Source organism: Orcinus orca, chromosome 1, assembly GCF_937001465.1.
Source record: "Orcinus orca chromosome 1, mOrcOrc1.1, whole genome shotgun sequence".
Classification (NCBI taxonomy): domain Eukaryota; kingdom Metazoa; phylum Chordata; class Mammalia; order Artiodactyla; family Delphinidae; genus Orcinus; species Orcinus orca.
Genome location: NC_064559.1, coordinates 32,082,519 through 32,108,267, shown reverse-complemented (window position 1 = coordinate 32,108,267; position 25,749 = coordinate 32,082,519). Strand labels below are relative to the sequence as shown.

Here is a 25,749-nt window from a genome sequence, read left to right as displayed (position 1 = left end):
AAAAGAAAAAGACTGGATGGTCTATAAGGATAGACATATAGGTCAACTGAATAGAACTGAGAATCCAGAAATACATTCATACATTTATGGAAAACTGATTACAAACAAGGATGCTAAGACAATTCAATGGGTGAAAGAACAGTCTTTTCAAAAAACAGCCTTTGGGGTGATGAAATGGTTTGTTGAACTCTCCATCTGCGTGCAGAAGAATGAAATTGGACCTCTATCTCACACCTTATACAAAATGGACTCAAAACAGATCAAAGGCCCAAAACTATAAAACTCTTAGAGGAAAACGTAGCTATAAATCTGCCTGACCTTGGATTAGGCAAGAGTTTCTTCAACAAAACAACAAAAGAACGAAGAAAAAAAAAAGAAAGAAAACACAGATAAATTGGACTTCATCAAAATTAAAACTTTTGTTCTTTAAAGGACACTATCAAGAAAATGAAAAGACAAGACTCAGAATGGGAGAGAAGATATTTGCACATCATACATCCGGTAAGGGACTTGTATCTGGAATATTTAAAGAACTGTTACAAATCAACAACAGAAAAAGACAATCCAGTTTTAAAATAGGCAAAGGATCAGAACAGAGATTTCTCCAAACAAGATAAACAAATGGCCAATAAGCACATGAGAAGATGCTCAACACCATTAGTCGCTAGCATGTGTAAATCAAAAGCACAACGAGACACCACTTCACACCCACGAGGAAACCATAATTACAAAGACAGTAAGTACCAAGTGTGGACACGGACATAGAGACATTGCTGGCGGGAAGGTGAGATGCTGCAGCCACCTTGGAAGATAGTTTGGCAGGTCTCCAAACAGCTGTCCATAGAGTTACCATGTGACCCAGCAATTTCACTCCCGGTCATACACCCAAGAGAACTGAAAACACATCCACACAAATGTTCACAGCAGCATTATTCACAATAACCAAAAAGTGAAAACAACCTAACATCTACCAACTGGTAACAGGTAAACAGATCGTGGTCTATCCACACGGTGGAATATTATTCAGCCATCAAAAGGAGTGAAGTACTGATAGATCCGCGAATACACACCTGGGCGAATCTTGACAACATGCTAAGTGAAGGAAGCCAGACACAAAAAGCTACGTTTTGTACGATTCCATTTATAGGAAATGTCCGGAACAGGCAAATGCAGAGAGACAGAAGGTATATTAGAGGTCTCAGGGGCTGGGGTGTGGGGAGCGGAGATGGGGAGTGACAGCTCACAGGGATGGGTTTCTTTTGGGGAGATGAGAATGTGCTGGAATTAGAGAGTGCTAATGGCTGCACAAGTTTGTAAACATGCTAAAAACACTCAACTGTCTCCTTTTTTTTTTTTTTTTTTTTTTTTGTGGTACGCGGGCCTCTCGCTGTTTTGGCCTCTCCCGTATGCGGAGCACAGGCTCCAGACGCGCAGGCTCCGCGGCATGTGGGATCTTTGTCTACTTTTAAAGGGTGACTCTTACGCTGTGAATTACATCTCAAATTTTAAAAGTACCTAAAGCTAAAACAATTACCCCAGTGCTAGGTTACTACAGTCTCGAAGGAACGATAAGCCAGGCCCCAACACAATTTGTAAAGATTTAACACATCACGAAGGAAGCGTGTGTTTGTGAGGGTATGTGGTTTCAGAGAGAAATGCAGACATGTTAACAAGCATCGTGTCTGGGAGGTAGAATTGTGGGTGATTTCTATTTTCTTTTTATTTTCTGTATTTTCTAAATTCTCTACAATGAGTCAGAACAAAAACAAACATGTTTTTTAAAAACAAACTGTGTCAGTGTATAATTAAGTCCCAGGCTCTGCTGCGCTCCGCTGGGGATGGCGCCTGTGTGGGGTGGGGCTCGGGGAGGGGAGGATTGGGGGGGAGCAGGAGAAGCCTCATTCTCTGCGGCCACTGCTGGGGTCCAGGCTCTGCCCTGCACGGCCTCCTCCAGGCTGCCAGCCAGGCCTGCACCAAGGCTGCCTCCTCCAGGTCCAGCGCTGCCCCCAGCCCCCCAGTTCACAGCCACTCCTCTGCCCAGCCTGCTCCCCTCCCGGCAGGGCTGCCCTTTTCTCTCTGCTGCTCACCTTTCATTCTACCTTCGAAGCCCAGCTCGGGTGCTTCTCCTTGTGGGGCTCTGCTGCTCCTCCAGCCAGGAGGGACCCTGGCATCGTGAAGGTCCTGCTCGTCTCAGAAGCCGGCTGCCAGGCCCCCGAGAGCAGCAGCTCTGTGACTCAGTGTATCCTAATGGCCACAGTTAGACCCAGAGGCCGGGGGTTCTCTAAAGCCCTAAAAGCTTTGGGCATCGATTTCGAGGCGTTTTATGTGCGATGACAGTGTGTCCTTTGGGCCCTTGCTCTTGGTTCCAGGTAGATTCACGGCTACGCTGCCGGCCCAGCGATGCCCCTTTTGACTTTGGACCAAACCAAAGGCCGTGTTGTCTGGAAACTATGACAAGATTGACGCAGAAAAGCTCCCGGTTCCCATTTTATGAAGACCTTAGTTTGGACCAACTGGAGATTATCGTGGCCGCGGAGGATGAATTTGGGTTTGCAAGTCCTGATACGGATGTGGAAAAGGTAACATGTCCACAAGAAGCTGCAGGTCACACTGCAGATCAGAAAGATGTACACGAACAAAGTATCAGACCTCTTCTCCACTGAGAGAGGACAGATGGTCCTGGGAGCGTCTGGACACGAGAACACATTGGTATTTAAATTCCCCAGGTGTTTTGCCCTTTAAAAGTAAGGCTATGAAAAAGGAGAGACAAAAAGAGAAGAAACTAGCCATCAAACTCCTCACATATGCAGAAGACTGGAAGGACCTGCACTTCAGACGAGCTCAGATTCAAACCCCAGCTTGTACGCTCCTGGCTGCATGGACCTGCTGTGACCATGTCCTAACCTCCCCCTGATGGTCACTCGCTGAAGCTGGTGTCTGACTGGCGTGGTGCGCGTGCTGACCGCCATGGAGGGAAAGCGGTGAGGGCCTCACACTCACTCCGCACAGGGGCGACCGGCCCCTCAGGAGGACCCCACCTGGTTCTGCAGCAAAGCCTGATGGGGGTGAAGGCCCACTGCTCCAGCCCCCACGGTCCCAGGGTCCCTCACGTGGAGTCTGCCAGCCCCATGGGTCAGTCTAATAATAAGCCTCATCACAGCAACGCCCTGCGCGTGCACTTGGGACCCTCCCGGCAGAACACGGAGCATCTCAGGAAGCTTCAGAGCAGTCACTTTATCATCCCCAGTCCGCAGCTTACAGAACCACGGCTCAGGATGTGCAGACAACTTTCACCTAGAAAGAGGTGGAACTGGCTTCCAAAGACAAGCAGCAGCGATTTCAGAGAAAGACCCCGGAATCACACACACCCCTCGCAGCTGAAAGGACACGGAGCCTGCGGGAGCCCCCAGCCCAGCCCAGCCTGAGCCCGCGGGCCGCCCACCCAGGGTCAGCAGATACGTGAGGCCTGGCCACTGGCCACGCCCCCCGAGCCTCACTTCCCTTCTCCCTCTGACTCCCAGACTCCAAGTGGCTGGGGCAGTCAGATCCAGGACACCGGTGAGGTCTCACCAGGGAGAGATGGGTCAAGAAGGGTCCCGTCTGCCTGGGTTGGCATGGACCAACCTTTCTCAGAACTCTCTAGACTTGCCATAAGGTCACCACTTAGCATCCCATCCCCACCACATGCCGCCCTGACCCCCGCTCTGAAACAGATCTGTAGATAATACCTAAAGGGTATTTACTATGTCTGTACCCACACCCTGCCCTCCCCACCGATCTTAATTCTGATTATGTTCTCCTCCAGCCCCGGCAGTCAGTAGCAGTTGGCAGGCTCCAGGTCAGCACCAGCAAAGACTAGAGAGCTCTGCCTGGATCCTTCCTGCTCTGCTCTGCTCGGGCCAGGGCCTCCCCTCCTGCCGTCCTGGTTGTGAGAACTGAGGATGCCTGGTTCTGGTACTCAGTGTACTCAGCAGGCTCAGAGTCAGATGGAATCAGTCTAGGAGGACTTCCTGGAGGAGGTGTGTTGCATTGATTCAAGCAGTAGAGAGGCAAATCCTGGCAGAAAGGAAGAGGAAAAGCATCCTAGCCTGAGGAACAGCTCCAGCCAAGGCTTGGAGGTAGGCGAGGACAGGTTTGGGGAGCTAGGGACACGATGGGGTAAGTGACCTGGCTGGAGTGGGTAGAGAGCAGGTATAGGCACACCGACGTGAAAGCAGGTGTAACTCATAGCAAGACTTGTCCTGCTGGCCCTGAGGTCTGTGGTTTCTCATCAGAGGAGCAATATTATGAAAGTGGTGCTATCCAATGACTTGGGGGAGCCTTGGGCCCACCCTCACCTGGCCCCTCCGACCCATTCAGCTCCAGCAAGCAGCAGGACTAAGAACTGGGGAGACAGCTGGCTTCCAGCACTGCCACGCCCGGCCCCCAGGCATGCTCTCCCCCTCCGTTTCCCCCCACTCCAGATGTTTGCAGGGAGGGTTTTACTGCAGGCGCAGGTTAGTAGATGTGCAGCTGAGGGGCCGGTTAACAGGGCCAGAGAAGAACGCTGGGGCTGGGGCTGGGGCTGGGGCCGGGGCTGGGGCCGAGGCAGCTGCGGCGGCCCAGAAGGCCCGGGGGTCTCCCTGAGGAGGCCTGCAGCCCCAGCTGAGGAGCACGAAGGAAGGGGACTGGGAGAGGGGGTCCAGCCTCCTGGCTCCCAGCTGAGATGCATCGCGTCCAGACTCTTCATCCCCACCCCCGCCCCCCCCCCGAGCTCCGGAAATTATGACCCTCCTGGCCCAGCCGCTTCATAGAGTAAGGCCCACGTTGCCCACAGGGGCAGGGACCATCCCTAAGTGACAGATAATCCTAAATAATGTTATTCTTGGCTTTGGAAGGCACTGCATGGCTTTTTTTAAAAAAAAATAACAAGTTTATTTCCCACCTGTTTTATCTGGGCAGATCCAGGCACTAACGTGCAGACCCTGACAGCACACGGCCAGGGCCCGTGGCAGTGTCCACGCTAGCCTGCGACCGTGCTCTGCTGGCTCTGCCCGGGGCTGCTGTCATTCCCTGACTCCCTTCCAAGCTCGGCCTGCCCTCCGCCTCCCCCGACAGGGCCAGTGGAGGGCAGGAAGGCCCCCAGGACGCCCTCCTTCCTCGAATTCCTGGGTGTTCTGAGGAAGCTTCCAGAGGAAGGCGGGAGCAGCAAGTGTTGGCAGAAAGACGGTCCACTTAAGAAGCAGACACACCTGAGTCTAAAGTCCAGCTCCCGTTCTTACCCCTGTTCATCGCTGGCCGGGCTGCCTCACCTCTCTGCCCCGTTCTGCATTCGTTTGTTTATACGTTTATAAGCAAAGATGTCTGCGCGCCTGCGTGGGCCAGGCACGGTACCAGCGGCGGGGAGTCCTGAGTAAAAGGAGGGACAGTGTCCACCCTCATGAAACTCAGAGGGGACGGAAAAAGGAAGAAAGAGGATGACAGCAGGCGAGCGGGATGCTCTGGCAGTGCGGGGTGGCGGGGCCCTGCGGAGTGAACGTCGGGGCAGAAAAGGCTTCCTGCGGGCTGCACGGCCCCCCCGAAGCCCGGGCAGGGGAGCAGGACACACTTGCTCAGTGGGTCTGCCAGCAGTGGCAGGTGGCAGCTCAGCAAGGAGCTTTGTCCTCAGGGTGTCGGGAGCCACGGGGATTTTAAGCGGTGTGTGTGTGTGTGTGTGTGTGTGTGTGTGTGTGAGACACGGTCAGGTTTGTGTTTTAAGGTCCGTCGGACTCAGAGTGGGGAAGATCGGGATGAGTCCAGCACGAAGTGGGGGACCGGCTGGGAGGCTGCTGCACCCCGGGCAGGGGCGATGGCGGGCAGTGATGAGAGGGTCAGGGTGGCCGCCAAGTCATGGATCGGGAAAGTAAGTGACGACACAGAGGCTGGGGCTGGAACGCCCTCGGGAGGGGCGTCGGGGGTGTTCAGCTCGAGGTCGGCTTGGCCACCCACGCGAGACTCCACCAGCAGCCCACGCAGCAGCCCAGGCTGCAGGCGCGGGCTCGAGAGGGACGAGGAAAGAGCCCCCAGGATTCTGACATCGATAGGGTGGCACGGGCTGGGGGCCTGCAGAGAAGACTGAGGAGAGGCCCGTCAGGTAGAGGGAGCTGAGACCCCGTGAGACAAGGGCTGGGCAGGGCCTGCTGGGCTTAGGGAAGATCTGGACCTTGGTGAGAACCACTGCAAGGGACCGGGAGACGCAGAGGCCAGCCTGGAGGTGACAAACGGAACAACGTGTGCTCTGTGAAGGGGGAGCGGTGGCTGGAGAGGCCTTGGAGCAGAGCATCCGAGTTGGCACCAGAGCCCAGGGCCCTGCAGCCTGCGGAGGCACTGGGTGGTACCGTCACCTGGAGATGCTCAGAGCAAGCCCCTTCCCACTTCCCCTCCCTCTGCTCCCGCCCTCTCTCTGCCTCTCCTCCCGGTCTCGGCCCAAATGCGGTGCCTCGGCTCCGAGGAGCGGGATGGGCCAAGGTCACCTCCAGTCCCAGACAGGTGCTGCGTTCCGGCGCGGGGCATCAGGGTGGGGCGCCCTGAAGAAGTCTCCGGAGGGCGGGCGCGGGAGGAGCCGGGAGCCAGACCTGCCCTTTCTCTCAAGGAGACGCGGTTCTGTGAGGGGCTGTCCTCTCCCGGGCTGCCAGGGCCCCTTGAGACTCACCCAGCTGCAGACAGCGCAGCACCCCCGCCCTCCCCACCACCCAGACCCCTCCCGAGGGCCATGGAGTCCTCCAGACCAGGTCCCGCCGGAGCGGACGGTGTTATTTCGGGGCAGGCGGGGGGAGGAGTTGGCTCCAAGTCCAAACACGTGTTGCGGCCGGTGGCGGGGGGGGGCCGCCACTTTGGCCAGAGTCCAGGGGGGGGCCACATTCCAGAAGCACTGATCTTAGAGCCATCTGGCCAGAGAGGTCACAGAGGCTCGTAAAATGATGGTCCCCTTTCAGAAAGGAGCGAAAAAGCATCTGCAGGCCTGCCCCCATCTCGCTGGTGACGCCAGGAGAGTCCCCACCCCTGCCTGGACCCGGTGACCCGCTGCCTCCCCCTGGTACTCTGAGGCCCTGCGCCTGGGCGGGCAGCCTCCACCCTGCGGCCTCTGCGGTGGCCCAAGCAGGAGCCCAGGCACCTGTGGCCTTTTCCGGCTGGTGTGCAGACTCCCACACGCCGGCGAGCGGCTGGCCACCACCTGGGCGCCAAAGGCCAGAAACAGGTGGACGATTACTCACAGACTCTCAAAAAAGATCGCCCCTTCCCAGCCCCTGACCAGTCTTCTCTCCCCAGACGGACGGACAGACGGACGGCTGCATGGCCGGGGAGTGGGGGCAGGGGAGCCCCCAGTGGTAGGCTGGCGGCCGGCACACAGACGCTGTCCCCACCTCTTCCTGGCTGGGATCTGGCCACCCCTCACCTCTCTCTGGGCTCTAAGGCTTCAGTGGGATGGAATTTTGAAACGAGGTGGTGAGCTCCCAGCAAATTGTTTACCAATTCTGTGATCAACTCCCTGAACCTTCATTCCTCATCTGTAAAATGGGGACCATGGGACGTCCCACAGAGATGTGTCCCCAGGAATGAGTGAGGTGACATCTGCTGAGCATTAGCCTAGATCCTGGTACCACAGCAGGCGTTCAACAAGCCAGAACCACAAGTGTGATTGTCATTACATACACTGGGCTTCACCATGTCCATCAGCTCTGCTTCACTTGTCTACACTGACTTTACATCACATTCACCTGCCCTGACTTTTCTGTCTCAGAAGCTTAAGTCCATGGTGTATGGGTGGGGATGGGGGTCTAGGTGTGCGATATTCCCACATCAAAGCACGAGCTGCTGAAAGGCAGGGCCCTTGTTTTACTGTTGAGCTCAGGCATTTCAGGCTTGAATAAGCAAGTGAACAGATGGACGGAAGGATGGACGGATGCATGGATGGATGGATGGATGGGTGGACGGATGCATGGATGGATGGATGGACGGATGCATGGATGGATGGATGGATGGAAGGATGGACGGATGGGTGGACGGATGGGTGGATGGAAGGATGGACGGATGGGTGGACGGATGCATGGATGGATGGACGGACGGATGCATGGATGGATGGATGGACGGATGCGTGGATAGATGGGTGGATGGAAGGATGGACGGATGCATGGATGGATGGGTGGATGGAAGGATGGACGGATGCATGGATGGATGGGGGGACGGATGCATGGATGGATGGATGGACGGATGCATGGATGGATGGGTGGATGGAAGGATGGACGGATGCATGGATGGATGGGTGGACGGATGCATGGATGGATGGATGGATGGATGGATGCATGGATGGATGGATGGATGGATGGAAGGATGGACGGATGTGTGGATGGATGGGTGGATGGAAAGATGGACGGATACATGGATGGATGGGTGGATGGAAGGATGGACGGATGCATGGATGGATGGGTGGACGGATACATGGATGGATGGATGGATGGAAGGATGGACGGATGCGTGGATGGATGGGTGGATGGAAGGATGGACGGATGCGTGGATGGATGGGTGGACGGATACATGGATGGATGGATGGATGGAAGGATGGACGGATGCGTGGATGGATGGGTGGACAGATGCATGGATAGATGGGTGGACGGATACATGGATGGATGGATGGATGGAAGGATGGACGGATGCGTGGATGGATGGGTGGACGGATACATGGATGGATGGATGGATGGAAGGATGGACGGATGCGTGGATGGATGGATGGATGGATGGAAGGATGGACGGATGCATGGATGGATGGGTGGACGGATGCATGGATGGATGGGTGGACGGATGCATGGATAGTTGGTTGGATGGATGGATAGATGGATGATGGATGATGGATGGATGGGTGGATGCAGGGAGGGAGGAAGGGGAGATGGATGTATGTATGTATGTATACATATATGGATGGACGGACAGGTGGACACCAGGGGTTGGATCTCCTCTGCCCTCCACACGTACCCAGAACCCAGGCCAGATCTCCACACTGGCATCAGCTGCTCAGGAAGGGGCACTAATGCAGGAGGGAGGAACCTTGCCTCTGTCATCTCCCCATGGGGGGGGGTCACCCCACTTCTTGGCTCTGCCCGGGGCCCATGTGCGCCTAATCTCAGTCTGAGTGGCCAGCTCCCACCCCCACCCTGGGCGCCCCTGCCTCTCCCAGGTCTCTCAGGCCTAGGCCTGTAGGTGCTCCACGGGGCTGAGGAGACCCACGAGGGCTGAGGGCCACGCTACTCCTTGGTGGGCCAGCTTGGGCCAACTCTCTCCCAGACCAGCATTTATGGCTGAAAGAGCGCTCACAGGATCCCAGGGCCCAGCCCACGCGGACACTCTCCTAGTTCTCCAGGAGCCAAATTACCCATGTTGAGACCTTCGTCACACGCAGGGGGCTGCCCGCATGCCCGCCCACCCACCCACCTCGAAGCAGCCTCTGACCCAGACGCATGTAGTAATCAACTCCCGGAACCTTGGGGAGATCCAAATACAGTAGCATATAATCATGGGGCCCGAAATAGCCGTGCCAGGGAGGCCATGTGCCACCTCGTGGTCCCTGGGGACCCCTCGGTGGGCCCCACAGCACAGCCAGGCTTTGGGCTTTCTCTGGCCGGCAGGCAAGTTGGGCGGCGCTGACCATATCCACTGGATCACCTGAGAGCTCAGGGCAGCTCGGGGGCTTGTCCATGGCAGACCGGGCATCGCCAGGGTCAGAGCCGCCCAGGCCTGGACCGTGTCCCACCTCCCGCTGGTGCCGGGCCGCGCTGGGCAGATGCCGCCCCCCAGCCCGGCTGACTCATGGACCGCCACCCTGGCTGAGCCTCTGGTCTCCTTCTGACTCAACGCCCAGCTATTACCCTGCCACTCTCCAGGGGACCCTCACCAGCCCTCTGTCCCCCTCACACCCCTGGCTGGGCTGGGTGGTGCCTCCCAAGAAGGTGCCTTGTCATCCTAACCACAAGACAGAACTTGTGGATGGAAGAACTGCATTTGGAAAAGAGTCTTTGCAGGTGTAACTAAGTTAGGGGTCTCAAGGTGAGATCACCTGGATTATTGGGGTGGCCCTAAACCCAGTGACAAGTGTCCTGTGAGAGACACAAGCAGAGAGGGGCCTCGTGAGGACGGGTGATGTGGCCACGAGGAACGCTGGCAGCTCACAGCCACGGGAGGAGGCTCTGAGGAGGACCCGCCCTGCTGACACCTCCGTCTTGGCCTGTGGCCTCCAGACCGTGCAAGCGTCCGAGTCTGCTATTTGAGGCCGCCCGGGGGGCTGGGGGGTCCTTTCGTCCATAACTGGCTCTTACTCTTCTACGGGCATCAGAATCCACTGGGGTGGGGGGCTCGTGGAAACGCGATTGCGGGCCGCACCATCAGAGGTTCTGATTCAGCAGGTGCGGGTGGGGCCTGGGAGGCCACGTCTGACAGGTTCCCAGGAGACGCTGGCGCCAGTGCCCAGGGCCCCCGCCCGGAGAACCACTGCTTGACACGGTCCCTCCAGGCGGTGTGAGCTGTTCTCTGCCTGGGTCCCTGCCCCCAAGACACCGTCCTTGGCCCCGTGATGCCCTCCTCCTTCCCCTGGCGCTCAGAGGTCTGAGAAAACGCTTCCCCGAGGGACCCCCTCCCATGCACAGACCGGCTCCGCCTCTACCCCAGCGGGAAGCTGCAGCCAGGCTCCCCCAAGCGCTGTCGGTCAGTGGGCTGTAGTGCACAGGCTGCTCCTCGCATGGCTGGGTCGGAAGCGCTGTTTCTGGGGACAGTACTAAGGCTCTTCACGAGTCAATGGTTATCAGGCACAAGCAGCCTCACGGCCTCTCCTGAGGAGCATCTGGGGGTCTGACCAGCACCAGGGGTCTCTAGGGATCCACAGTGATACCAGAGTGCCAGCAGCCTGGGCTACCCCGGCAACCAACACTGTCCACGTGTCAGGGACCGAACGTCTGCGTCCCTTGAAATTCGTATGTTGAAGACCTCACCCTCTTCCATACGATGGAATTAGGAGGCGAGGCATTTGGGAGAGATTAGAGCCCTCACGAGTCAGGAGAAGGCTTCTTTCTGCCCATCTCTGCTCTCCCAACGCGAGGGCACCGTCTGCAGCTCGGAAGAGGCCCTCGCTCACCAGAGCTCCACCACCGGCCCCGATCGCAGCCTGCCAGCCTCCAGCTGCTAGAAATAAACAACTCCTGAGCCACCCACCTACGGCACTCTGTTACATCGGCCCAACCGGCCCCACCCAACTCCGGAATCCCAGGGTGCAGACAGACGCAGTCCGAACCATTGTCCGTGGGCATCCTCCAGCGGGGCGTACGCTCCAAGGCCAGCCCTGGGAGGAGATGCACTGGAGACACCATGGTCCCAGAGCCCCCGATGGCCCAGTGCCCAGGGCTCATCATCTGCCCACTCAGTGCCCTCAGCATGGCCCTGGGGGGTGGCTGAGTGTCACGGTGTGTGCGTGGACCCTGGGCCAGGCTGCCTGAGCTTTGACCCCGGCTCTGCTACATACTGTCTGTGTCCCTTCCACCGAGTCCCTGCACCAGCTGTGCCTCAGTTTGCTCATCTGTGACATGGGGTGACGAGGTTAGCGGTCTAACCATCCCACAGAGCCCCAAGGTGAAGTGAGGTGTGAGTACCAGCGGCTCACACACGGAAGGGGCCGTAAGTGCTGGTCATCACTGGTCTGGGGGACAGCTGTGCCTCAGAGGAGGGTCAGAGATACGGAACAAGGGGGATCTGCTCAGAAGCCCCCCAGGAAGACCCGCGATCCCTGTCCTCCAAGAGCCTGTGTGCTGGGTGGCATGGCTGGGCCACTTTCCTCCTCGTCCCACAGGCAGGAGGTCCCCAGGAGACGCACGTGTTTGCAGAGGGACCACCCACTGCGCCAGCCCCAAGAGACCAAGCGTGCAGCCGTCACAGGTGACTCGGGCACGGGCGCCCCTCCCCCTCCCTCCCCCAGCACAGGCCCCGGTGTGTCTCAGACGGGGCTGCGCTGCTTCTGACGGGGGTCTCGGGCTAGAGTCCACACCGCCCTGGACGCGTTTCCCCGGCCCGGCAGAGAGCGGCGGTGTCATGGGGCTGCCCTTGTGGAGACGTGCTCCTCCCAGCGTGTCCAGGATGGGACTGTTTTGTTTTCTCCCCTAATTTAATCCTGCCACTGGGCCTTTCTGATTCCTCTCAGGCCCCACCCGGACCAGGCCTGAGGTCTTTCTGGGCTGTTTCTCTGCTCTTCCATGGACTCCCCTGCCACCCCCGGCCCTGCCTCACCCCCACCCAGTTTCTCTTTTCCCCCAGGCTCCTGTGGCTGCCGTGGTTTCTCTTGGCCATGGCTCTAGCCTGGCGTGACACATCTGGCACAGCCACCCTCGCCCTCCCACACCGGTCGGGGAGGAAGCAAGTGTATGCAGGGGCCGGGGGGGTGCCACATCGGGCTGCGTGCCTGGGCCCATCCCCTGACCGCTCCCCCCACCCAAACCCGCTTCCTGTCCTGTGCACCACGGGACAGAACCTCCATGGACATTCCAGGAATGTCCGTGGGAGTTTGTCCAGGGGAGGAGAGGAACAGCCTTCCCTGGGGACCTGAGTCCCAGGGGCCTGGCTGCCGTGGACCTGCCGCCCCAGGTGCCAGCTCTGACCGCGGGAGGCCCTGAGCCGGTTGGAGCCTCTGTTCCCTCATCTGATGACAGAGACGGCCACTGTCACAAGGGCACGTGAGGATGGAATCGGATCACGTGGGTGTGACGCCGCACGTGGCGCCGGCACGCAGGGCGCTCGACGGAGGCCGTTCCCCCCTCTCCGCTCAGCCCGGCAGTCTGGGCCTGCTACTCCTGACCCCTCCTGGAGGGAGGGGCCTGAGTCAGGTGGACAGCGTGTCACTTTGATGTAACACCCACCAAACAGAACCTTCAGGTAGGGTGACGCCCCCCTTCTCCCAGCACATGCACACGCACGTGCGTACACACACACAGGCACATGCACGCTCTGATGTCCTGCAGGCAGAGTGACCCGTGCTCCAACTTATCCCAGATGCCTGGTCACCCCACCGGCAGGTACCGCAAACCCAACATGTCCAAAGGGGCCTCGGCGTCCCCCTTGCCCTGTGCCCTCCCCGGCGCATCCCCTGGGGCTCACGACTCACCACCCGTTCAACACGTTCTCACTAAGTCCCCACCGCGGGCCAGGCTGTAGCTGACCGGCCTCTCTGTCCACCCAGGTGTCCAGGCCAGAGAGCTGGCGGTCAATACGACTCTTCCTGTCCCTGGGCGCCCGCGTCCGGTCAACACCACCATCCCCAGGAGCGACAGTGGTAGCAGTAGCTCCTTTCTGTCCTATCGAGGGACACAGACCCTTTCACCACCTCCCTTTTACTGAAAAAGGAGAAGCACACAGGCCAGGCCACTGCAGGCCTTACAGGGAGTGAATGGAGGAGCTGAGATTTGAACCCAGGAAGTCTGAGCCCAGAGCCCTGACAACCAGGCTTCTTGATATTCCCAGAGCCAGTCCGCTGCTCCTTTAGCCACTGCCCCCGCCTTTCCTCCGGCCCCGTCACGTTCCCTTGGCATAGGAGCCCGGCACCAGCTCCCCATCTCCAGGCTGTCCTCCTTGATTGCCGCCAGGGTGATCTGCGGTGATGCAAACTCCGGCTGAAGGTCCTGTTGATGGCTCCCCAGGGCCCTGAGCATGAAGCCGGGATCCTGGGCAAGGTCCTCCTCATCTCTCGTGGATTCCGGATCTCGTTCGGAGCAGCTAAAGTGACCGCCTCCCTGCCCTTCCACCAGCCCCCAGCCCCCACACAGCCAGCCAAGCTCGCCCCCGTGCACACTCTCCACGGCCCGCTCAGTTCCTTCTTCTCTCCCAGTCTCTGCACGTGCTGTTCCCTCTGTCTGGAACGTCCTTTCCTGCCCCTTCACCCGGTTGACACTTACTAATCCTTCAACAGGCAAAAAACTCGGCTTTTGCCTCCGCAGCAAAGCCTCAAAAACACGTGTGAAATGAACGGGAGGGCAACATGCTAAATGAACTGCGTGACAGCTGTATCCCGCCCGGCACAGCTGCCCCAGGTCCTCCCCACGTTCGCTGCGTACTTGCTCTTCGTGAAACCCCCTGAGGTGTCGGGGGCGGGGGGGGTAACCGCCCCCCATGGGGAGGCGGGCAGCTGGGCACAGAGACGGTCAGAGACCAGTGGTTCAGACCAGAGCCAGCCGGCCCGCCGCCAGCGGTGTCTTCACAGGACTGCAAGAGGCAACGCCCTCTCGGCGGCCTCAGACCCGGGGGGCCCTGGGCCTGTGTCCCCATCCCCACCCTGACCCCCCGGGCAGCAGGGGGCACGGCCACGGAGGGAGCTGGCCGTCTAGTCTCCCGGCCGCAGGGCCTCCGTGTCTCAGAAAGTGCAGGAAGTGCCTGTGTGGCCCAAGCGTGTAAAAGACAAGACCCTCAGAGTCCCCAAGCACGCAGAAGACGCAAGTCACAGGGAAAACATTAACGTCTAAGTAAGTGTGGAGACGTCCGGTGGAAGTCTTTTCCCCCATGGAAACCTCTTTGATGCTCTGGATGACATCCCTTCTGGACGCCCCTAGTGGACATGACAGGAACTGCAGCGTTCCATGGAGGGCTGGACGGGTCACGGGGGCCACTGAGGCTGGGACGCGGGGAGACGTCTGTCTGAGTTTGAACGCTCCCCCGCTACCAAAGCCCCAGGGTCAGAGCAGGTGAGCCCCCTCCTGACGAGACAGACCCTTCCTGACGCTTCTTTAGGGCAGCAGCCTCCAATGCCCACCCAGACTTCACGGCAGAAGGCCAGACATCCCAGGACGGCGGCCCCGGGGCCCCCACCCAGGGAGGTCCCATCCCCACAGTCCTCCAGGGTCTGGGTGCCTTCCTGCCCCGAGATACACACGCGCTCGTACACATGACATATGATGATGAGAGCCCCCTGAAGAAACAAAAGCCAGGAGCGCACTGTGGGGACGAGGGGGGGGGGTGCAGGGAGGAAGGGGTGCCCAGGCCCGCCCCCAGCCCCTCCTCTGACTCACAGAGACTGCAGGCTCCGCAGTTCCCACAGCGCCTCGGCGGGGATCCCTCCCAGCAGGTTGTTCTGCAGCATCCTGTGAGGGGAAGAGGCGGCTTGAAGGACTCCCACCCGCCCGCCTGCCTGCCCGCCACGCTGGAGCCCAGCCTCAGAGCCCAGAGTCCTGTCCCACCCCTCCCTGGCTGGAGGTCCAGGGCGCTGTGCACGGGGCTGGGAGAGTGCCCCAGAGGGACTTTGGGGAAAAGGACGGGGAGCGGAACGCGGGATCCTCTGGCCATCTGCTCTGGAAGGACGTGGGCAAATGCACGATTTCCTCCACAGGCCTCAGTTTCTCCGTCTGCAGCCGAGAGGCCGGGTTTTCTTCGGGGAAGGGGAGGATGCGCAGGGCCCAGGCAAGTCTGTCCTTGTGGTGTGTGTGTCTATAGAGACAACTTGAGTGTTGTTGAGATCGGAGTGTCAGCACCATCTGGTGATGCCATCACACATGACCCCACAAAAGCAGGGACATGCCAGCCGGGGGCATGATCCGCTAGGGAGGCTGCCCTCCTGGACCCGCGGGGCAGTGAGTCAGAGAGCGAGAAGGGGAGAAACTGGGGTCTGGGGCCTCCAGGTGGCACTGCTGACCCCAGCCAACCCTGGCCACCAGAGCTGTGCTCAGAAAATTGTGAGGAGGCCACTCCAGGGCCTCGGGGAGTCCCTGAAGCCTCAGGGCCCTGGGCAAGGGTCCGGCTCGCCTGGCCCTAAGGGAGGACCTGGGTGGCCGCTGCCACTGGAACGTCCTTCCCTGCTGGCCTCTGGAGAGGAGGGGGGGCACGTGGGGCGGGCCCCCCGGGGGGTCAGGGAAGAGCCGGGGGCAGGAAAGAAGGAAGTTGCCCCACCCTGACCCGCACACCCGTCGGGCCCTCCTGGGCCACGTACAGCCCCAGGAACAGCACCTATTGCAGGATAGGCTGCTCTGGAACTGGGAGGGACCTCCAGGGAGACCTACTGTGTGCCAGGCATGCCGTCCACCCTCCCTCTAGGCATTACCCCATGCAGGAGCTCTGGCCACATCTGCCCCTCACCTGCCCCGACGGGCACAGGGCAGGTGCCCTCAGAGGTCCAGGCATCTCTCTACACACCTGGGTCAGAAAGAACTGTGGCTTCCCTGAGGACAGCTCTGGTGGGGGGGGCGAGTGGGGGCAGTGTGTCTGGGCTCTCAGTCTCAGGACTCTGCAGGACAGGGATCCCCACCTACGGTCGCGGGAAAAGGCATGGGGCAGGGGCTGACCCTCTTGACCCATGCCTGGCCAGAGGCTTGGAGAACCAGCGCAGGAAGGCAGGGACCCTAGGAGTAAGACTTCCAGGTCAGGTGTGGGGCTGGGCGGGAGGGACAGGGGAGGGGTTCTGCCACAGCCGCTCAGAGAGGATCAGAGAGGGAACCCCCTTTTTTGGTCCTTCGCCTCCGGAAGGGCAAGGGGGAGGCAGAGTGCCCTGCAGGGACAGCCGGGCCTCACCCACCAGAAGAATATGGAAGTTCAGATAGGGGCCCCTGGAGCAGCTAAAGTGACCGCCTCCCAGCACAAAAAGAGGTTATCGTGCTGACGGCGGGCTTTACTGCTCTATTTTTCTCGCAGGTCTGAAAACAAGTAGGGAAGGCACTGCAGAAGGAGAAACCGTGGCGGACGCCAGGAGGTACTTCTTGCCCAGATGCAAGGGGAACTGGGGTGTCCTCGGGGGGGCAGTTGGGGGTCAGTGGCGATGGGAATGGACTGCCTGGCTGCCCTCCTCTCCAGCCGCAGCCTCTCCTGCCGCCCGGCCCGACCCGCTAGGCCGCACGGTGTCCAGGGGGCGGGGCTGCGGCTTCCGGGAGGCTTTGATTAATTGCCTGACGCGGGCGAAGAAGAAAGAGGCTTGACCATAAGCTGGGGGCTTAGGAACGGGACGCAAGTCTCACATCTTCTGAGGGCCCAGCAGACAGATCCCCCGCTCATCAATCCGGCTGCAGGTCTGGGCCTGCCGCGGGGCACGGACATGCCACCACGCAGGCCGCCTGGGCCACGTCTGGCTCCGGGGGCCTCCCCACCCTCGGGGAAGCGATGCTGGTGGGAGTGGGACAGACAGACCGAGAGAAGAGGCAGGAAGGACTGAGGGCCGGCAGGATGGGAGAGCAGGGTCCGCAGCAGAGCGGAAGGAGGAGGGACAGGGGACAGAGGCAGAGCGCCCAAGGGCAGAGAGGGAGTAGGGCAGCATGAGAGGCCAGAGCCCTGGAGCCAGAGGCCAGCAGTGCCGGAGTCAGACAACGTGGAGAAAGGAGAACGCTTGGAGGTGGTCTGGGGCCTGCTGACAGGCTGGAAGCCTGAAGCTCACAGGCCAAGTGGGCAGGGCCACCGCCAGCCCATTGACAACTCGGAGCAAATTAGAAAGCTATTCCTTTCTAGATGGAAGTAGCCCCAAGGCTGGCGCAGGGCTAGATTTCAGCCCCTTCTCACCCCTCAGGCGATGGTCTTGTGCAGTGAACAACCCGCTCAACTGTACAAAGAAGACCTGCCAGTCAAGTTGGGGCTGAGGGGGCAGGAGAGCGTGGGAGTGGCTCACCATTTTAGGGGAATTTCAGATGCTCCAGGATCAGCCCCCAGGCTCCTCCTCTTCTTCCCAAGCCAGTCCCTGTGGTGACGAGCCCTCCCAAGGAGCCTCTCTGATCCACCCTCAGACCCCCCGCATCCCCTTCTCCCACCTCCTTTCACCCACACTCATCACAAGAGCAGGAGTGGGGCCCGGGGAGGACAGTCGCAGTTGGGACAAGGTGAGCTGTGGACTGGGGTTGGGGAGAGGGTGCCGTAGCGTCCCCTTTTGTCCAATGGGCTGTGGGCTCAATGGAAGAGAATAACACAAGGTCCTTTTCAATTCTCACTTTCCTTTTGCTTCAGGGACAGAGACGCCTAGGAACTGGAGGACGGGACATGTTTGCAGAGAGAATGGGACTCAGTGCTGTAGCCAGAGACCAAGGCTGGGGCTCGAGAGGAAGGAGGTCCAGAGGAAAACAGCGGAGATTCCTCCTCTCCAGAAACTGTCCTAACCTCCCAGCCTGAGAGTTCTGGGGGGGCATGTGGGTCTGAATCTGACCTTGACCCTCAAAGACCTGTGCTAACGGGCACTATTCACGTTACAGAAAGGAGAGGAGGTCACTTCCCTACACGTGGCCTAAGCATCAGGTGCTGTTATATGTTTGTTTACAAATCACAGAGTTTGTTACAGACAGGGCGAAAGCAAAGACATGGAAATCATTAAAATGAAAAGTGAAGATAAGGAAATGAGCAGGCCAGTGGCAAACCAAGACACAGGTTAGAAAACTGCCATCTGCCCAGAGTTCTCCAGGCTGCACCTCCATGTAAAGCGGGACTTAGACTTACAGGATTTTCAGGCTGTGGAGACCAGAGAACGCCTGTCCCGGGATGTGCGAGAGGCGGTTTCCAGAGAGACGCCTGCAAGTCAGAGAGAAGGGCCGGTGGGTGATGCTGGCAGGGAGCCAGGCAGGGTGGTGGCCCTGGGTCAGCATCCTGGGACGTGGGAGGGAGGCTGCTGGTGTAACTGCACTGCCAACGGCACCATGACCCTGCAGGGGGCCCACTAGGGCCCCCAGCCTTCAGAGGAGGATACCGAGGCTCGGGTCACAGAGGGTGCCTGGTGTCTCCCTGGACCCGATTACCACTAGGCCCACGTCCACCACGTCCATCCACAGCGCTGACCTGCTTACCCACCATCCCCCTGCGTTGTCTCCCGTCACCAGTGGAGTTAGATCAGACGGGTGTGTCTGGATCTCCCTGTGCCCTCAACTACACAGACAACCCCACTAGTCCAGGGGGCAGGGAACAGGGTGTTGCAATTAGTCTAACCCTGCGGTCTAATTAAGCGCTTCCACGTTTGTCATGCGTGACCCTCAACTCTGAAAGGAGGGAACAGGAAGGAATACGCTGACGCTGAAGGGCGTCCTCAGTGCTCAGCCTGGCGGAGCAGAGTCTGCTGAGGGCGGGGCAGTCTGCTGAGGGCGGGGCAGAGTCTGCTGAGGGCGGAGCAGAGGCTCTCAGGCATCACCGGGCGCATCAGTTCTCACTGAGAGGCCTGCCAACTACCGATGCGGAAATCGTGCTGACACAGCTCAGAAGCTATTTTTAAAAAATATATCTCTACTAGGGGACTTGCCTGGCAGTCAGGTGATTAGTACTCTGTGCTTCCACTGCAGGGGCCGCAGGTTCGATCCCTGGTCGGGGAACTAAGATCCCTCATGCAGCATGGTACGGCCAATAAACACACACACACACACACACACACACACACACACACACACACACACACACACACACACACACTCTGAGTCTTGTTATTTGACATGTGTTGTTTAAAAAAAAACACATGGAAAGGCATCGTGACCTTTGGGGTAACTAGCTTGGGTACCCTAGGTGGGCGTCTTGCCTCTAAAACAGGCCCAGCCCCTCAGGGAGTGGGGCATGGAGGACCGGCAGCCCACAGGGCTCAGGCTGTGCCCGTATCGCCAGCCCGGCTCCTAGGCCTTTGCCCTGCTTTTCATTCCCACCAAGCTGGGCCCCGCCACCTTGACGGCCCCTCTGCTGCCTCTCACTCTGTCCCTTCCTTTGAGAACAGCCTTCAAATTCCTCCTTGGAAGGCGTCCCCACCCACCCTGCCCACTCGCTGACGTGGCAAGCCCAGGTGCCCACACCAGGCGCCCTCTCGTCTGCTCCGGGCAGACCGAGTGCACCCTTGGGGGGCCGTGCCTAGGGCCAGGGTGAGGAGGGCTGTGCAGGAGTGGGTCAGGGCCAGGAGCCCCCAGTCTGAGAGTTTAAGCAAAGCCGGTAGAGCCCCGGGATCAGTGGTGACGCCCAGACAAGAACCAGCAGGCTGGGGGTCGGGTGAGGAGGGGGCAGGGCTGGGAGCAGGTGTCCTGGCTGCCTGCAGGGGACAGCGGGCACTCTGGCCAAGGAGATGACTCTCTCACGTGAGGCCAGCCTGCAGGGCTCCAGGCCGTGGGGAGGGATCAACCAGGGAGGACTTCCTGAAGGAAGTGGGCCTTGTGTTGGCCCTGACGGAATGGAGAGAGAGACGGTGGGCCTGCCGGGCTGGAGGGGCAACCTGCTCAGATGCAGGAGGGCTCCAGGGATGGGCAGTGGGACAGGCCTCCCTGGAGCAAAGCTGGCCGGGGGGGCTTGGGCCAGGTGAGGGAGGGTCCTCGAAGCAGCTCCTTTGGATCGTGGGGAGCCGGAGAAGGCCGTGGAGCTGGTAAGAGGCACCCTGAGGTGGGCAGAGTGTGTCAGAGAGAAGGTAGGTCATCTGTCCTTAGGGGCTGCGGCCGGCCCAGGGGAGGGGACATCAGGGCAGCAGCAGCAGCAGGGATAGGTACGGGGGACCTTCAGAGGAAGAACCACCAGGACCTGGGGAGCGGCCGGCGGCCAGACACAGGGGGCAAGGGCAGGTCAAGGACGACCCCAGCGAGAGAAGCAGCGTTGAAAGAAAGCCGGTCGGCTTCAGGTGGGGAGAGGCTGGATGTGTGAGCTCCTCTGTCCCCACCGCCCCCCTCGGGCCCACACCTGGGCAGGTGGGGCTGACCCCGCTCAGAACAGCTCCCCAAGGCCATTTCCACTGGCTCCACCCGTCCCCCTGGGGACCCCCGGTTCCCTGTGTCAGAGGTCACAGTGCCCGCCTCCAGCCCCCCACCCCCCCTCCCCCCATCTACTCACAACTCCTCCAGGAAGCGCAGGTTGAGGAAGAGGCCAGGCCGGAGCTCCGTGAGGTTGTTCATGCTCAGGTCTCTGTGGGAGAGAAGGCAGCGGGCAGGCTGTGAGCTGCGTCCTCCCCGGGCCGTGCTCCCCGTGGCTCCCCCTGCGCCTCCCTCCTCCCCCCTCCCTCCACGGGACGGGCTGTGATGAGGGCCACAGAGGAAGCCGACCCCGTCGGAGACAGGCCAGAGAAAACTTCAGAGGATGTCAGAGCAGGACAGGGCCAATCAACACGCAGGATCCCTCATGGACGTTCTACCCGAGACCACCGCCATCCCGCGGGCTCCTGGAATCAGCCCCAGACTCACCAGGGGTTGCCTTGTACTCAGTCCCTGAGCCCGCGGGATTCCACAGCCCTCCGAGGCCTGCAGTCTCTCTCCTGTTGTCTCTCCCAGAACCCCACCATGCTCCTTCTACTTTTCTCCAACCAGAGGGCCTGGCCCCTGGTACATCCCTGAGGATGCCTGATTCCTGAGGAGTCCCACCTTAGCCCAGTCTCGCCTTCCCACATTATCTGAGAGACGCTGAGGGTGGTTTCTGTGTCACTGCCCTCCAAGATACCCTGCACACAAAGGAATCACAATACTGTGACTGTGTAACAGCCGGCGTTTACTGGAGGCCCACTTTGTGTCAGGCACAGGCTAACCTTTATCCAAATACAGTAAGTCCGCTACACACGAATCTTCAAAGATGTGAACGTGCGTTCGCGTGTCCAGTCACATAAGTTAGTTCACGCGTCTGGCGTACATTGTCACGTGCGTGCGTCCTCTACAAGTGGTTGTGTTTTTGTGTACTTTGCAGTACTGTATAGAGTACAGTAGTACAGTACCTTTATTTCAAGCCCAGGATGTCTGAAAGCAAGCGTAAAAGCAGCGGTGATGTAGCTGGGACTGCTAAGACGCGGCAAGCGATAATGATGGAAACAGAAGTGAAAGTAACTAAGAGAGTGGAGCGAGGCAAAAAGATGTTAGACATCGCTCATTCTCATAACATGACTCATTCTATCGTTGTCACGAATCTAAAGAACAAGGACAAGATCATGGAACATGTGAAGTCTGCTGTGCCGACGATGTTGACAAAATACTGAAGAAGCATGGAAAAGTGATGGAGGAGAGGGAGAAACTTCTCAGTGTGCGGATGCAGGATCAACGTCAGCGCTGAGTCCTGCTCAGCTTAATGCTGATTCAAGAGAAAGCTCAAAGCCTTCATGAAGACCTGAAGAAGAAACACGGCAAAGAATCAGAGGGCACGTCTTTTAATGCCAGCCATGGCTGGTTTCATCGGTTCAAGGCTAGAGCCAACCTTCACAATGTAGAAGTAAGTGGAGAGGCAGCAAGGGCAGATAGGGTAGCTGTCCGGGAACTCCCGGAAACACTTTGAGAAATTATTGATGATGGTGTGTATTTACCCAGCCAGGTTTTTAATGTGGATGAGACACAACTGTACTGGAAGAAGATGCCGGACCGAAGTTACATCAGTAAGGAGGAACAGTTGATGCCGGGCTGTAAAGCAGCAAAGGATAGGCTAACCGTTGTTTGGTGGCAACGCTTCCAGTGAACTGAAGCTGAAGCCTCTTAGTTTATCATTCAGAGAACCCAAGAACCCTTAAACGCAGAGCCAAGGGCTCTCTTCCTGTTGCGTGGAAGCGTTACCCCAAATCCTATATACACAGGCCACGTTCCAGGACTGGTTTACCACCACTTTATCCCAGATGTAGAGAAATATTGCTTGGAGAAGGATGTTCCAGCAAAAACATTCTTTTGCTGCTCGACAATGCTCTGGGCCACCCCCCATCCATGGATGACTTTCATCCCAACGTCAAAGTAGTGCATCTGCCACCGAATACTACGTTGCTCATCCAACCTATGGACCAGCGAGTTAGAGCGACTTGCAAGAAATATTACTTACGTCACACTTTCTGTCAGGCAGTAAAGGTAACTGACAAATCAGGAACAACCTAGGGACAACTTTGGAAGGACTATAACATCTACAAGACCATAAAAACATTGACTTTGCATGGTGTGAGGGTATGGCGGTCACCATGAATGGGGTTTGGAAGAACCCTTGCCCACAGTTTGTTCATGATTTTTGTGGATTTGAGAAGGTAGATCAGAAGTCCAAAGAGGTCTTCAGCAACGTAGTGACCCTCAGCGAGAAGCTGGAGCTAGATCTGCAAGAGGACGACTTCATTGAACTCCTTGCTGTGCAACACGAGGAGCTTACTAATGAAGACGTGATGGAATTGGAGGCCCAGAGAAAGGATGAAGAGGGACAGGAGGAAGAAGAAGTAACTGAGGAACTGGAGAGATTCACGACGCAGGAAATGGCAGGGGGTTTTCTTTATTTGAGGAGGCACTGTTAGTTTATGAGGCACAGGACCTGAACCTAGAATGGTACCCAAAGGCGGCAGCAGCCGTTCAGAATGCAATCTAGTGCTACCGTGTCATCTGTGATGAGAAAAAAAGAGCTATTACCCAGACATCACTGGATCGTTTTTTCAAGAGGGTGGAAAGAATTGAATCCAGCAAGGAGCCAGAACCTGTGCCACCAACGTCAGGGATGAGTGAAGTTGCAGCTTGCCCTCCATCTCCTGTTGCTGATGTTGCTTCAGCTCTACCATCTCCCACCTCCTCTCCCTCCTCCAGTCAGTAACTCTTCCTGCCTGTTCACTCGATGCCAGCCCCTGTATACCAGCTGTTGTACTGTAATATTGTCCTTTTCAAGGTACTATACTGTAAGATTAAAAATGTCTTCTTTATTTTTTGTGTTTGTTTTTTATGTATTGTTTGTGTGTAAAGTGTTATAAACCTACTACAGTACAGTACTCTATAGCCAGTGTGTAAGTCGGGTACCTAGACTAACTTTGTTGGACTTACAGACAAATAGGATTTACAGACGCACTCTCGGAACTGAACTCGTTCGTGTGGAGGGGACTTACTCTAATCCCAGTTAATTCTCACAACAACCCCAAGGTGGATTCCAATGTTACCTCCACTTTACACTCAAGAAAGCAAAGAGGAAAATGCTGAACATTTCTAATTTGAGTAAGATTAAATCTATTTTCAAGGGGGAAAAAAAAAAAGAAAGAAAGAAAGCAAAGAGGAAAAGAGCGCTGAGGCCAACTCTCTCCTTGGTTGACCTGCCAGACCTCGGGCTCTTTCTTAATCACTATGACCCTTGGTTTCTTCATCCATAAAAATGGTTGAACACCACCAAACTCCTAGGGTCCTCGTAAGGATTAAATGAGCCAGGGCTTACAGACTGCCTAACAGTGCACACACATCAGTCCTGTCCCTCGGTGACCTGTGGGCAAGCGTCCCAGCCCAGCAGGCCTGGAGCAGGCAGAAGGCGTGACCTTAGCCTGCTGGTCCTGCCCTGCCCCAGCGTTTTCCTCCCAGTCTGCACCGGGGAGCAGTGACGCTCGGGCTGCACGCGTGCGTCTCATACACTTGGGATCCCTCCTGTCTCAGACTCCTAACAGCTGCTTCTCACCTCTGCCAACTCCCCCCAGCCTGAGGGCACAGGTGGACCCAGACCGGCCCACCGTGTGGCTGGGCACCACCCGCGGGGCTTCCTGCAGCTCCCTCCTCCCCAGGGGTGCACGTTCCCTGCAAACCCCAGGGTCTCCATTTTCCACAAGAAACGCGTGTGACGTGTGTGCTGGAGATAGGGTGGGGGTCAGGGGTTCGGGGCCCAGCTCCAACCTATGAAAAGGCTGTTTAGGCTCCGGTGTTCTACCTCCAGTGAAGCCTGGCCTCTGGACGCTACATGCTCTGAGGAAGGAAGCCATCGGGGGCAGGTAGAGCCGAGGAACCGGCAGGCTCCCGTCCGGCTCCACATGAGGACCGAGGGGCCGTCCCGGGCCGGGCCATCCCCGGCCTGCCTGTCCAGATGGAGGGCCGGGCGAGCTGCGGCTGCTTGGCTGGCGGCCGCAGAGCCGCAAGCATGCTGGACGGTGGCGGGAGGGGACGGTGAGGCCACGGGAGCTCAGGCCGCAGACCCTCCTGCCCGGCCCCGGGCCCGGGCACGATCAGCCCGGCAGGAAGGCGTGAGGATCCACAAAAGCAGGTACCTCTGAACACGTACCCCGAGCATCTCTGGACGTGTCTCCACAGGCGCTCGCGGGCATGTGACTCAGACCCCATCACTCAGCCGTCGCCCCGGGGGCTGCACCTCAGAGGCTCTGATGTGGCTCCATGCCCCCCCCGCCCCCCCCCCCGACGAGCAGCCTCATTGTTCTCCTTGGGGAGGAGGGGGCCTGCACCCCGCCCGCCCGCCCGCATCCTGCCCGGGACAGCGCCCAGCCCAGCTGCAGAGCTCCGTGAGGGGCAGGAGGGGGGTCCGTCGGCACTGCAGGAAAAGGCTGGGGCTGGCACCAAGGAAAGGGGGGCGGAGGAAGACACGGAGCCGCGGAGGGAGACGCAGCGGCGGCTCCAGGCCCGGCCGCCGGCCTTGGGGACCAGGGGGCCGGCACGCGGGCCTCAGGAGGAACCTGCCCTCGGGAGCTCTGACCCGGGAGTCTGGTGAAGGTGGCGGTCCTGGGAGAGGTCACCCCGGGCGCCCAGCCGTCCTCGCCCGGACCGAGGCAGGGAGAGGGGCGCGGGCCGTGCGAACGTGTAAGCACTGCGAGTGTCAGGACTCGTGAGGCCCTGCAGCGCCTGTCTAGTGAGGCACCGGACATGCATGCGTGTCGCGGGAGGGCACGTGTGTGTGTTTGTACACGTGCAAGTTTGGGTTGTATTCATGAAAATCACAAGCATTCTCCACATGTTATCAAGGTAGAATCTCTCTGGGAGAAACTCACCCGGCTCGCGCCCGCAGGTGGAACTCTTTTCGGCTGTGACCTTGGGCGAGCGAGGCTCCGTCCCTGGCCGGGAGGGCGCGGGCTGCTCGGGGGGCTGTGTGGGGCCCAGCTTGTGGGTGAGCTGGACACCGAGG

General features: G+C 58.7%; 1 protein-coding gene across 8 annotated transcripts in view; it reads right to left on the bottom strand.

Moving 5' to 3' along the window:
* Positions 1–25,749, bottom strand: part of LGR6 (leucine rich repeat containing G protein-coupled receptor 6) — a 111,508-nt gene that overhangs the window by 66,145 nt on the left and 19,614 nt on the right. For 5 of the 8 annotated variants that reach the window (XR_007476049.1, XR_007476053.1, XM_004285411.3 and 2 more), the window contains exons 2-4: positions 20,773–20,844; positions 18,433–18,504; positions 15,045–15,116 (exon numbers count right to left, since the gene is read on the bottom strand). Coding sequence is in view for 6 of the 8 variants with exons in the window: in XM_004285411.3 (XP_004285459.2) it covers positions 15,045–15,116; positions 18,433–18,504; positions 20,773–20,844 (216 nt within the window). In the remaining 2 variants the exon portion in view is untranslated. Of the gene's footprint in view, positions 1–15,044; positions 15,117–18,432; positions 18,505–18,915; positions 19,030–20,772; positions 20,845–24,549; positions 24,946–25,749 lie in introns of those variants that run through there. The other 3 variants (XM_049706930.1, XM_049706934.1, XM_049706924.1) reach the window with 3 other exon arrangements.